General features: G+C 44.4%; 1 protein-coding gene across 4 annotated transcripts in view; it reads left to right on the forward strand.

The window, feature by feature from the left end:
• Window positions 1-10,628, forward strand: part of CPNE2 (copine 2) — a 160,621-nt gene extending 149,993 nt beyond the window's left edge. For 3 of the 4 annotated variants that reach the window (XM_060681547.2, XM_087877006.1, XM_087877005.1), the window contains exons 13-16: window positions 2,892-2,943; window positions 5,034-5,167; window positions 7,338-7,574; window positions 10,051-10,628. In XM_060681547.2, coding sequence (XP_060537530.2) covers window positions 2,892-2,943; window positions 5,034-5,167; window positions 7,338-7,574; window positions 10,051-10,158 — 531 coding nt within the window. In that variant the 3' untranslated portion in view covers window positions 10,159-10,628. Of the gene's footprint in view, window positions 1-2,891; window positions 2,944-5,033; window positions 5,168-6,389; window positions 6,571-7,337; window positions 7,575-10,050 lie in introns of those variants that run through there. The other variant, XM_087877007.1, reaches the window with a different exon arrangement.
• Window positions 10,629-13,446: the final 2,818 nt, after the last annotated feature.

Consider the following 13,446-nt stretch of genomic DNA (forward strand, 5'->3'; position numbering starts at 1 on the left):
GACTCATCCCGTCCTGGAGCATTTATCGGTATTTGACCCTTCTTTTTCCTCTTGCAACTTGGCTTGGTTTTTGAAGGTGACCACTTTGTGGCCCCTGGCATTTTAATAGAATTTAAAGCGAAGCGGAAGGAATGGCATACGGGCAGTGGTGGGGCTCTTTTGTTTCTGAAGGTTTAAGATAGGAAATCTTTCTGCCCAGATACGTCGGAAGGATAATCTGAAGTCCGTTTTTCTTGCCCTGTGGAGAAGAAAGCTTCTGTCTATTTACTGAGGCGGCTGCTTTCAATCTTTAAATCCAAATGATCAAGCAAAACTTCTAAGAGACGTTTTGCTATCTGATTAATCGGTGCTGGGAAGAAGGACAAATGTCAGGAAATGCAGCATTTAAAAATTCAGCTGGAGGTGCCGAATGCCGAAATAGAATCAAAGAACTAGAGGGAAATTTAAAAGTTTCACTCTTCTGATAGAAGAGCCCTCCTGCTGGCCTAATTCTAGTGTATTGTTGGACTCTAAATGAACAATAAACGAGGCAGATATTCTATTATCAGATGTTTGCTCCTTGCTTTGAACTTTTTGCTTTACAACCTGCTGGAGGAATAACAAATTAAAAAATAAAAATTTGTTTAACACCCTTTCAAAGCACAGGCAGGCTATTAACTTGGCTCTTTGTAGTCTTTTTTATTTTCCTTTTCAACTCAACAGAACGTTGGCAATAAGTTATGTAAATAATAATACCCGAAAATAAGACCCTGACTTATATTTTTTTGAACCCCGAAATAAGCGCTTGGCCTTATTTTCTGGGAGGTCTTATTATTTTGGGGGGCGTGGAGCAAGATGGGGCTCCTCTTGCTGTCTTACCTGATTTCCAGCTCTGCATTTAAATATTTTTGGGGAGGGCTTATTTTCAGGGGGAGGCTTATTTTAGCGCATGCTCTCAAAAGCCCAATTGGGCTTATTATCAGGGGAGGTCTTATTTTCAGGGAAACAAGGTAATAATAATAACTTTATTGTCATTGTACGTGTATACACAGTATACCCATACAACGAAATTCACTCAACACCCAAAGACCAGGTCCAACACACATAACAATCCCCAAACACATTCCCACCCACCACAAATTCCCCACCTCTAAACCATCCAAACATCCACACAACAGACCAAGTAATGCTGTTCAACAGCTCACCGATGGTGGCCCTTCAGTTCATTGTTGAGTGCAATGATAGCTCTGGGATAAAAACTATTCAGAAAATGTGTGGTCCGAGTTTTAATTGTTCTGTATCTTCTGCCAGAAGGCAACAGTCTAAAAAGATTGTAAGCAGGCTGGGAAGAGTCTCTGAGAATGTTATGCAACTTCCTCAAACAGCGAGATTCGAAGATGTCGTCCAGGGCTGGTAGCTGGAGCCCGATGATATTCTGGGCAGTTTTAATGATTCTCTGTAGAGCCTTTTTGTCCGCTACAGAGCTGCTCCCATGCCATGCAAGAATGCCGTATGTCAAGACACTCTCAATGGTGCTGCGATAGTAGGACAGAAGTAGATGCTGAGATAGATTTATCTTCCTGAGAATTCTCAGGAAGTACAGCCTCTTCTGTGCCTTCTTCACAAGCATGTTAACATTCATAGTCCATGAGAGGTCCTCTCATGGTCTTTCCATAGTCCATGTAAAGGCCTCTGGACTCCATCTATCAACACAACAGCAGGAGTCCAGATTTGGCAGGACAGAGGAAAGCAGCAAAAGAAAGATACAGCTAAAGAAAAGGCGGGGGGGGGGGACGGGACATGATAGCAGAGTTCCAATATTTGAGGGGCTGCCACAGAGAAGAGGGAGTCAAGCTTTTCTCCAAAGCACCTGAGGGCAGGACAAGAAGCAACGGATAGAAACTAATCAAGAAGAGAAGCAACCTGGAACTAAGGAGAAATTTCCTAATGATGAGGATAATTAACCAGTGGAACAGCTTTGTCACCAGAAGTTGTGGGTGCTCCATCACTGGAGGCTTTTAAGAAAAGAAGGCATAGGGTCTCCTGCTTGGACAGAGGGTTGGACTAGAAGATCTCCCAAGGTCCCTTCCAAGTCCATTATTCTGTATTCTGTAATAAAACCCAAAGTCAGATATAAATGGAAAGATAAGGGATAAATAGATCCGGCTTTGTTCTACTGATGCTCCTGTTGCTATGGTGCTGCACAAATACTTTCATAGAGCCGAGAGGAGAAGAAGACGGCTGGCCGACATAGGAGTCGTGCTGCAAATGTCAAAGAACATCTCGAGATTCCAGCTGTTTCGGAAAGAGAAGGAAAAGCGGTTCTGCCTGGGGGAAAAAAAATGCCCGGGTTTACTTCCCATAAAATTGAAGATAGATAAGATAGGTTTCTCTGGAAACCGTTTATGGGCTTTCTGCCGAACAGCTGGTGATTTATGGATGTGCATAAGGGATGGGTTATCGGTAGAAGAGATATTTGTTTACAACCTTTATAAGGAGTGAAGTTATCAAATTTCTTTAGGTAGGTAGTCCTCGACTTACCGCCATTCATTTAGTGTCTGTTCGAAGTTAGAATAGCACCGAAAAAGTGGCTTACAACCAGTCCTCGCATTTATGACCATTGCAGCATTCTCCCATGGTCACGTGATCAAAATTTGAGCACTTGGCAACTGGGATGTATTTATGACCACTGCAATGTCGTGGGGTCATGTGACTTGAGTTTATGGTAAGCCATAGCTTAGTTTCTTTTGGCTTAGCAACTACGATGGTTTGTTAACTGTGCCTGAGGCTTAACACTATCGTGTGAACAGTATCCCAAGGCTTGTCCCTAAAGCTTTGATGTCAGAGATGCTTCAGGCTTATTAAAAAGCCAAAATTTAATCATTTTTTTTCCTTTCCTTTTTTCCCCCCAGGTTTCTCATGAATTTGCCATTAATTTTAATCCCACCAACCCTTTTTGCCTTGGTAAGTGCATCTACAGGGACGTGAAAGCAAGCCCTTGAAATCTCTGTTTTCCCTACAACAACCTTGCGAGGTGGGTTCATCTTAAGAGACAATGACTGGCCCAAAGTCATCCAGTCTGCTTTTGTGCTTAAAGCAGGACTAGACTTCACGGCCTCCTGGTGAGTGGCCCAAAGTCACCAAGCCAACTTTCATGGCTACGGTAGGACTAGAACTCACAGTCTCCTGGTGACTGGCCCAAAATCAACCAGATGGCTTTTGTGGCTATGGTGGGACTAGAACTCACTATCTCCTGGTGATTGGCCAGAGTCACCTAGCTGGTTTTCATGACTAAGGCGGGGCTAGAACTCACTGTCTCCCGGGTTTTAGTCTAACATCTTAAACACTCGACATGAATAAATAAACAATTCAAAGAAATGTATTTTATGTATTATGGTAACGAACAGGGCTGAATATAAATTATATTTATATATAACTTATACATTTTCTGAGTGATCTTCCAGGGCAACCGGCAAAAGAATGCCCTTTAGACCACTAAATGAAGTTTCCTTGATAAATCAAACTAAATCACCATCAAAATTGCAGGATGATACTTCATCTTTTCCTGACCCCAAGGCAAGCTTTGACATAAATGTCACAGGACAGTGGTAAACATCAAAGGGAGGTGGGGTGGAATAGCCATATATTGTGGCCTCTACGACAAAAATTAAAAGGAATAAAAACAAGAGGCCACCAGATTCTTCAAAAGCCTTACCGGGGGGTGGGGGGAGAATACAAATTAACTGGGGGGAAAAAAGAGTTTTTAAAAGAAGATCTGTGAGCCTTTTTCACCTAAGCTCCAACAGTATCGGAGACAATGATTGGGTTGAACTGTAGCCCATTGAATGCAACAAGGTTGGCTGATTTCAGCAACCAAGGACTTCGAACCCTAATATCTGGGTTGATGCAATATCCTGGGCCTGTCAATCAGATGAAATTATGATATGTATTGATGTACGAATCCTCTCAGCCTCTGGCGGAATAAAAGAGGAAAACAAAAGGCAAGGAAACAAGATATTTTAGGCAAAGTCAGAGGGAGCAAAGGGGGGGAGGTCCCACAATGGCTCAGCGGTTAAAGATGCTGAGTTTGTCAGCTGACAGCCCAGGTTCGAGACCCGAGCGCTGTGCGATGGATTGAGCTCCCATTACTTGCCCCAGCTCTTTCCATTTTAACAGATTCAAAGCATGCAAATGCAAGTAGATAAATAGGTACTACTTCAGTGGTAAGATAAGAACCGTGGTGGCGCGGCGGTTAGAATGCAGTACTGCAGGCTACTTCTGCTGGCTGTCTGCAATTTAGTAGTTCGATTCTGACCGGCTCAAGGTTGACTCAGCTTTCCAACCTTCCGAGGTGGGTAAAACGAGGACCCAAATTGTTGGGGGGCAATGTGCTGACTCTGTAAACGGCTTAGAGAAGGCTGTAAAGCACTGTGAAGCAGTATATAAGTCTAAATGCTATTGCTAACAGCGTTCCATGTGCCTTGGTGTATAGCCATATTAGCCACATGACCATGGAAATGTGTTCAGACAACGCTGGGGCTCCCTTGTCTAGGAAGCGGAGATGAGCACTAAGTTGGACACGACTGGACAGGGGAAACTTTACCTTTACTTGAGGAGCACAGGATTACAGATGGTCCTTGATTTACGACTGCAACGGAGCCTGCCCCATTATGGTCGTAATTTGCGATGGTCATATAATGGGCCATCTGAGTTTGCAACTTTTCTTTTATCTTGTGGCCATTATTAAGTGAACGTCGTAGTGGTAAATCAACTGCCATCGTCCTTAGCATCTTGTTTGCTATGTGCCCGATTTGCCGAAAACTGGAAGTGTAATGCCAGTTATGAGCAAAAACATTGTAAAATGTAATCCATCCTGGGACATCAGAAGTTCAGTACTGGGTAAGTACCCCCATGGGGGTTTGTTAGAACTTCTAACAGTGGCTAAGTTGTAAATCGAGGACTAGCTGTATCAAATCGGGATGGAGTTTGCCTCGTAGGAGTGCCATGGAAAGTGGCCTCCTTCATCCTGCCTTTCTCTTCTCCATCTTCCCAAGGTGTGGAAGGCATCGTCCAGGCCTACTCCAGTTGCCTGCCTCACATTCGCTTTTACGGACCAACCAACTTCTCCCCCATCATTAACCACGTGGCTCGGTTCGCGGCCCAAGCAACCCAGCAGGAATCTGCCAGCGTAAGTTCTCTTATCGAGTCTTCCAGTGCCGGAAGGGTCTATCACGCTCTTTCACCTTCCTGACTTGGATTCTAATAAAGGAGAATATTTTGTAGCTCAGGGTTGAATTGAGGGGTCCTTGATGCTCTCCGAGCTTGTTCATTTTCTTCCAGACGTTTTATTACCCAACGTAGGTATAACATCATCAGTGCTAGAAGGATGTGAAGTATTAGCACTGAAGATGTTACCTAGTTTGGGTAATGAAACAACTTCAAGAAAATGAACGAGCTCAGAGATCCCCAGCCCAGGGGTGAAATCCAGCAGGTTCTGACAGGTTCTGGAGAACCGGTAGCGGAAATTTTGAGAACCAGCAAATACAACCTCTGGCTGGCCCCAGGAGTGGGGTGGAAATGGGGATTTTGCAATATCCTTCCCCCAGGAGTGGGGAGGGAATGTGGATTTTGCAACATCCTTTCCCCAGGAGTGGGGAGGGAATGGGGATTTTGCAACATCCTTTCCCCAGGAGTGGGGAGGGAATGTGGATTTTGCAACATCCTTCCCCCAGGAATGAAGAGGGAATGGGAATTTTGCAATATCCTTCCTTAGAGTGGGGAGGGAATGGAGATTTTGCAGTATCCTTCTCCTGCCATGCCCACCAAGCCACACCACGCCCACCAAGCCACGCCCAAAGAACTGGTAATTAAAAAAAATAGATTTCACCACTGCCCCAGCCCTCCTCCTAGCACTGATGATGTTTCCTAGTTTGAGTGCAGAGAGCACCTTGACTTGGATTCTGCTTTGAATGCTTAGGAAAAATAAAAACAACCCAGCTCTTTTTAGCTAGCCAGAGTTTCAAGCAAGCGCCTAGGCCAGTGTTTCTCAACCTTGGAAGCTTGAAGATGGGTGGACTTCAACTCCCAGAATCCCCCAGCCAGCAGCTGGCTGGGGGATTCTGGGAGTTGAAGTCCACCCATCTTCAAGCTTCCAAGGTTGAGAAACACTGGCCTAGGAGGAGCCGTTGAAGCAAGTCAGAAGCCTCCATTCTCCCAGCTTAAAACTTTTGCACGTCCAGCCCAAAGCATGCTTTGCATTTCGTGTGTTGCCACTCTGAAATGTGTGTGCGTGTGTGTGCGTGTGTGTCCTATTAGTTGTTGTTAACAAAGACCTTCCTGATGTTGTAAATGGTATAATGCAAATCAACCGTTTTCTTCTACATGCAACCCATTTGCCTTCACCAAAGAAGGTAAGGAAACCCCAGAACTGCCGTCCAAACGTGAGTTAATGCTGCCGTTCATTGCATCTCTAGATTTCCAAACCAGAAACCGCAAACTCTGGTTTAAAGGTGGCTTATAGCTCCGATTTGTCTGCGTGCGTACCCATAAGCTTGAACTCCAGTGTCCTGTGAAGCCGACTTCATTTCGCCTTGAGCAAACGCAGCGTAGGACAAAATTCTGCCTCGGCTGTTCCACAACCGTCTCTATTCTCCTTTTAGAGATCCTCGTTCGGATTCACATGGCCTGTTAAAATAAGCCTTCTGCAAAAGTTGCAGCCCTGTAATTACCTGCACAGTGGGGGGAGATGGATCTAATCAGGACCCAATTTAATTCACATTTCATTTGGGCTCCTTCACTTGTGCAATCCCCCTCTCCTTCTGCTCCCTGTGATATCCTTTTGAAGGGAGGAGCAGAGCATTCTGCAGGCCTCACCGAAGAAGAGAAGAATCCTTAATCAGATTAAAATTCCAGGGTGCGTCAATCCAATGACGACGACGATAATTAAGGAAGCGTCTAAAATGCTCTGTGTGGGAATAGACGTCCCCTCGCCAATCCCGAGCCAGGTCCTGCCTCTCGAGAAAGGAGTTTTGATCATGTTTGATGATCTTTGCTCTCCTGGTGACTTCTGATATCACGAGTCCTTCCATTCTCCACCATCCAGTCAGATGGTGAAGAAGCTTCTTGGATGAGAAGCGAAACGTCCTCAAGGAAAAACAGAGGAAGTCCAGTTGCCTTTTGAGAAAAGCACCTTTGGGACAACCATGACCTGGATGATTGAGAATCTCCATGGACACACGGTTGTCTTAAGTTCACAGGTCTTAAAGTGGCCAAGTTTGGAGTCTCATAGAAATGTACTGGTCATCTCCTCCTGGGTGGGGGGGGGATCTGATTTTCGTCTCTGCTTTCCTTCTCCCCAGCAATATTTCATCCTGCTGATCATCACCGATGGTGTCATCAGCGACATGGATGAGACGCGGCACGCTGTCGTACAGGCTTCCAGGCTGCCCATGTCCATCATCATCATCGGGGTTGGGAACGCCGACTTTGCTGCCATGGAGTTTCTGGATGCAGACAATCGCATGCTCCGGTCGTACACGGGCGAGGAGGCTGTGCGGGATATTGTCCAGTTTGTGCCATTCCGTGAATTCCGCAATGTAAGTGCAGGAGAATTTCATGTTTGCATTAGAAGATGGGAGGAAGGGAGGAAGGAAAAGAAGAAAAGGAGGGAGGAAGGAAGGGGGGAGGGAGGGAGGGAGGGAAGGAAGGAAGGAAAGAAGGAAGGGAGGAAAAGAAGAAAGGGAGGGGAAAAAAGAGAGGGAGGAAGGAAGGAGGGAGGGGGAAAAGGGAGGGAGGGAGGAAAGAAGGAAAGGGAGGGAAGAAAGGAAGGGAAGAAGGAAGGGAAGAAAAGAAAGGGAGGGAAAAAGGGAGGGAGGAAGGAAAGGGAGGGAAGAAGGGAAAAAGGAGGGAAAAGAAGAAAGGGAGGGAGGAAAGGAAGGAAGGAAGGAAGGAAGGAAGGAAGGAAGGAAGGAAAGGGTCAATAGCTAAAGAGATGAGTCTGTAGAATTACCATCTTTAAGATGGAACCACAGCTGTGCCCTCATTGGTTTTTATTCTACACATTATTCCACACATTATTTGTTTTAGGGAATCCTCCAGCATCAAATTTCTCAAGTTTTCCTTCAGGCAAGTAACAGTCTTTTTAGGAGGGACACTCCTGATGAGCCTCCTAAGTGAGCTGGCAGATGATAAACAGCAAAGACACAGCAACCTCGCTGAGGGAACCAAGATCCCCTTTCCTCCTAACGCCAATTCTGGAGTTACCTAAAGCAGGGGTCGCTCTCCAGCCTTGGCATCTTTAAGACTTGTGGACTTCAACTCCCAGAGTTCCTCAGCCAGCTTTGCTGACTGAGCTTTTGCTTTGCTGGCTGAGGAACTCTGGGAGTTGAAGTCCACAAGTCTTAAAGATGCCAAGGTTGGAGACCCCTGACCTAAAGTACCATCCAGGCTTTTCCAAAAATGGTACTTTCCAAGTATGCTGCTGTTTACAACTGCTAGAATTCCCATTCAAACCTGTGAAGGAAACCAACTTGGAGAAGACTGTCCTATGTTGATAGGTTCTGGAACTGGGCAGGGATCTTCCTTTCCTCTGTGAACAGGGATCTTTTGATCAAACAGTCCAAAAGGAAACTTGTATCCAAAGGTGCTTCTATGCCAGGTGTTTGCCGTGTAAAGACCTAAGAAATGCCTTTGGTGCCCATTTCCTCCTATGGCCAACCATGTCAAGAGTACAGGAACAGCTAGGTCAGTGGTGAAATCCAATTTTTTTTTTACTACCGGTTCTGTGGGTGTGGCTTGGTGGGCGTGGCAGGGGAAGGATACTGCAAAATCTCCATTCCCACCCCACTCCTGGGGGAAGGATATTGCAAAATCTCCATTCCCTCCCCACTCTGGGACCAGCCAGAGGTTGTATTTGCTTGTTCTCTGAACTACTCAAAATTTCCACTACCGGTTCTCCAGAACCTGTCAGAACCTGCTGGATTTCACCCCTGAGCTAGGTATTCCTAATGTCTCTTCAGCTTATCAGACAGGCACCTTCCTTCTTACCCAGAGAAGGCAAGAAGAAAGAGAAGGGACTAGGGGTGACATGTCTTCCAGTACTTGAAGGGTGTCATAGGGAAGAGGGCATCAATTTATTCTCCAAAGCACCAGAGGACAAGAAGTAATGAATGGAAGATGATCAAAGAGAGATCCTCTTTAGAACTAATCTAGAATTTCCTGACATGGAGAACAATTAAACAGTGGAACGGTTTGCCTTCAGAAGTTGTGGGTGCTCCATCACTGGTTTTTTAGGAAGAAATTGTCCTGAATGGCATGGGGCCTCCTGCTTGAACAGAGGATTGGACTAGAAGACGACCAAAAAGTCCCTTCCGGCACTGCTATTCTCCATGTTGAATTCTGTATGTCAAATTTGTCATGTGCAAACTCACTTCCTAAATCAAGAGAGCCAATGCACGTGGGGGTTGATGCCTCCAAGCATCTTCCAGTCAAGGTTACAAAACTTGTAAGCCTTCAGTTCAATGTCGCCAGCGGGCATCATGCGACTGAAAACCAGGAAGACCTGGTTGAGAACAAGGAACAATGGTTGGAAACTTAATCAAGGGGAGAAGTAACCTGGAATTAAGGAGAAACTTCCTCATAGTGAGAACAATTAACCAGTGGAACGGAAGTTGCCTTCAGAAGTTGTGGGTCTCCATCACTGGAGGCTTTTAAGAAGAGACTGGACAGCCACTTGTCTCAAATGGTATATGGCAGTGTTTTTCAACCTTGGCAACTTGAAGATGAATGGACTTCAACTCCCAGAATTCCCCAGCCAGCTATGCTGGCTGGGGAATTCTGGGAGTTGAAGTCCACTCATCTTCAAGTTGCCAAGGTTGAAAAACACTGGTATAGGGTCTCCTGTTTGAGCAGAGGGTTGGACAAGAAGACCTTCAAGGTCCCTTCCAACTCTATTGAGTGATGGTTGAGGCAGAGTTTCATGTTGTCTTCCCTCCCCTCCAAAGGGCTCCCAAAGTCTCCTTCCTCAGATATACGGCCCAGCCTTTTGAGACTCTGCCTTTCTTGTTGTTTCAGGCACCCAAAGAAACGTTGGCCAAGGCCGTGTTGGCAGAACTCCCTCAGCAAGTGGTTCAATACTTCAAGCACCAGAATTTGGCACCCCTCAACTCAGAACCTGCTTAGAAGTCAAACCGTTTGCTCCTGGCCTGCATGTATCCCACATCCGTTGGTGGCAGAAGATTGCATGTCTCCCGTTTCGTTTAACTGAGTTCATTTAATCAAAAGGAGCAAAGCATAACCCGATTCCTTCCGAAGGCAACTTGCAGCGTGAGAAGAAGTTTAGGGATCTCCGTTCCAAGGATCCTGGAAGGAAACAACCCACCGTGGCCGACACTGGACATGCCTTGATTCCACAAGTCAACTTTTTAAGTATCTGAATGTACTTTGTATGAGTTTTGTGGAACGAGAGGACCTTTTTACAGCCACAGCTTACTGTCTCCAAGTGTGACGTTCTCAAAACCTCATTGCCCAAAGAAATGTGGACCTCCCTTCAATGTGTTGTAACTTGTACTTCTGCTCTACGTTCATTTTTATACCATGTACACATGATTATTTGTTACACACAGGTTAATAAAAGAACCCTGAACTCTTCACATCTCCCCTGAAGCCTGCTGTGATTTGATCCCACTGAGTCCTCCTGCAGCTTCTTTGAACCAAATCCGTCCAGGTGAGTTGCATCTCAACTCCCCATCAGGATTGCACCAAATACCTGTGAAGGACTCCAGGTGGGTGCTTACGTTTTTCATAGAGGGATGGAAGAGACCTTGGAGGTTTTCTAGCCCAACCTCAAGGCAGGAGACCTTATAGCAGTGATGGCTAACCTTTTCTGGACCAGTGCCCAAAGATGCGTGCACCCAAACCCCCAAAATGCAATGTGCGTGCTCCCCCACATGCATGGCAGAGATCCAAAGAGCAGCTGGCCTGTGGGAGGTGCCCGCGCATGCACAGCAGAGTTGAACTGGGGCGACGGCTCGCGTGCCATCAGAGAGGGCGCTTCTGTGCCACCTCTGGCACGCGTGTCATAGGTTCGCCATCACGGCCTTATAGCATCCCGAGAATATGATTGTCCAATCTCTTCTTAGAAATCTGCAGGTGCTAGTATGGTCAACACTGCTCCATCTTGTAAGAGCCTGTAGTACAGTGGACTAAAGCACTGTTATTAACATCTGCTGCCTGCAATTACTGCAAGTTCAAATCTCACCAGGCTCAAGGTTGACTCAGCCTTCCATCCTTTCTAAGGTAGGTAAAATGAGGACCCGGATTGTGGGGGCAATAAGCTGACTTGTATAAATATACAAAAGTATGAAGGCTATTGCTTAACGCATTGTAAGCCGCCCTGAGTCTCTGGAGAAGGGCGGCATATAAATTAAAGCAAAAAAAATAAATAAATACAGTCCCGTACAGTTAATCCTCGACATATGACAACTGAGGCCAAGGTTTCTGTTACTAAACGAGACAGCCGCTAAGTGAATTCTGCCCCACCCCAATGATCGTTCCTGCCATAGTTGTTCAGTGAAGAGGTGGTAGAAAAAATGGTTTTAAAAGTAAAAAAAAAAAAAGTTGACCACACCCACCCAGTAGCATTACCCCCCCCACCAAGCCACACCCACAGAACTGGTAGTAACAAATTTTACATTTCACCCCTGGTCCACGGTAACTTTGAACGTTTGCTAAGCAACCAGCCGTAAATCAAGGTGAACGTATCCTAGTTTAGCAACGTCAATCCAACACAATTCCTGTAACTTTGACACCGAGAAACAAAAAAATATTGGAGCCTCTCAGGTTAGTTACTATTCAGCCGTGAATCCTCAGACCTTACTGAATTTACATAAAGTGAAAAGGTTGCTGGTTTCAATCATAAATTTCCATAAATATAAGCCGTTGCTGGTTTCAGACATGAATTTCCATAAAAATAAGACATTGCTGGTTTCGGTCAGCTTGGCTGAGAGAAGTCAGTGAATAACCACTTTAATATTGTAATCAAGAAAATTACCTGAATGTATCTCACCAGGAATTAAACTGAAATCACCAGGAGTTAAACCAAACCTGAAAGTAAAGATGAAATCTTATCCCCGATACACACTGACTACTTCCCCCCACCCCCTGCTTTAAACTGGTTTTAAATTAAATATATAGAAAATATAATTTAGAGGCAAATGAGCTTTTCTTGCCGGAGTTTGGCTTCAAGGAGATGAAAGATACCGGCCTTAAATTAGGGTCGTTTTTGTTTTTGCTAAATCTGATTTTTAAATTCAGACCTGCAAACAGAATTAAGCTTGATTAATATTAACTTCTTTTTTTTCTTGTGGATTATTATGTGAGGCAAACTCATTCAAGGGGCTTGAAGCAAGAAATTTAGTGTGCTGTGCGAAATAACACCGGACTAAATCTTAGGTATTAGTAGTATCATAAAGTACTTAACAGCGTGCAGCTAATTTCAATAAAAGGTATCACACAGCAAGTACACTTTGGACTGATTTTCACAATCACTGTGTTCATAAGAATACATGGCTACCAAATTCATCTACTTTCATTGGTAAGTAAAGTCCTGTTTTGAACTGTAAGATTAATTTTAATGTTAAGTTCAGGAGAAGCTGATCAAGAGAAGGCTGATAGCAGCAAAGCTGGCCCAAGGACCTCGTCTGCATTTTGTTTATCTCTCTATTCCAGGGAATGTTGCATTGTCTCAACTTTAGGGCTGTTAATGACAATTACACGTTTAACTCGAGGATAACAAACACAGTGACTAAATAACTAATCAAAAGGTCTGGATTTGCATAGTAGGAGTGACACACTCGCACCCGAAATGAAATTAATCACATTCAGCATACTGACATCAGATTTGGAGGGACCCGGCTAGAGAATTCAATTTGTGAATTATTATTTGGCCAAAAAATTCTGCCAGTGTCCATTTTGCCAAATTCTATTGTTGGGGAGAATACAAAATTAGGGGTAGATTAGATAGATGATAAATAGAATGATATAGGTACAAATAGATAGACAGATGAAAGACACAAATAGACGATACAGACAGACAGACAAAATAGACGATAGACAAACAGAGATAGAGACAGACAGACAGACATAGACAATAGATACACAGACAGACAGACAGATATAGACAATATAGATGATATACAGTAGTGGCCAAAATTGTGGAAACCTTTTGGGAAAAGTGTATTTTCTAAAACCAGCTAATAACACCACTTTTTTTTTTAGTAGTATCATAAAATTATGTATCAATGGAAAGATAATTTAGTAAGAATTTAATGCAATAACTTTTATGAAGGATTTGCTATTAGAGTAGCAGTTACAGTATAAACAAGAAAAGTGAAACACATAGAAAAAAATGAGATATACAAAAATTATCACCATGTCAGTTAATCCTTCGTTGGGTAACCTTTAGCATGA

The sequence above is a fragment of the Pantherophis guttatus genome, chromosome 11 (assembly GCF_059756535.1).
Source record: "Pantherophis guttatus breed Tessera chromosome 11, ASM5975653v1, whole genome shotgun sequence".
NCBI lineage: Eukaryota > Metazoa > Chordata > Lepidosauria > Squamata > Colubridae > Pantherophis > Pantherophis guttatus.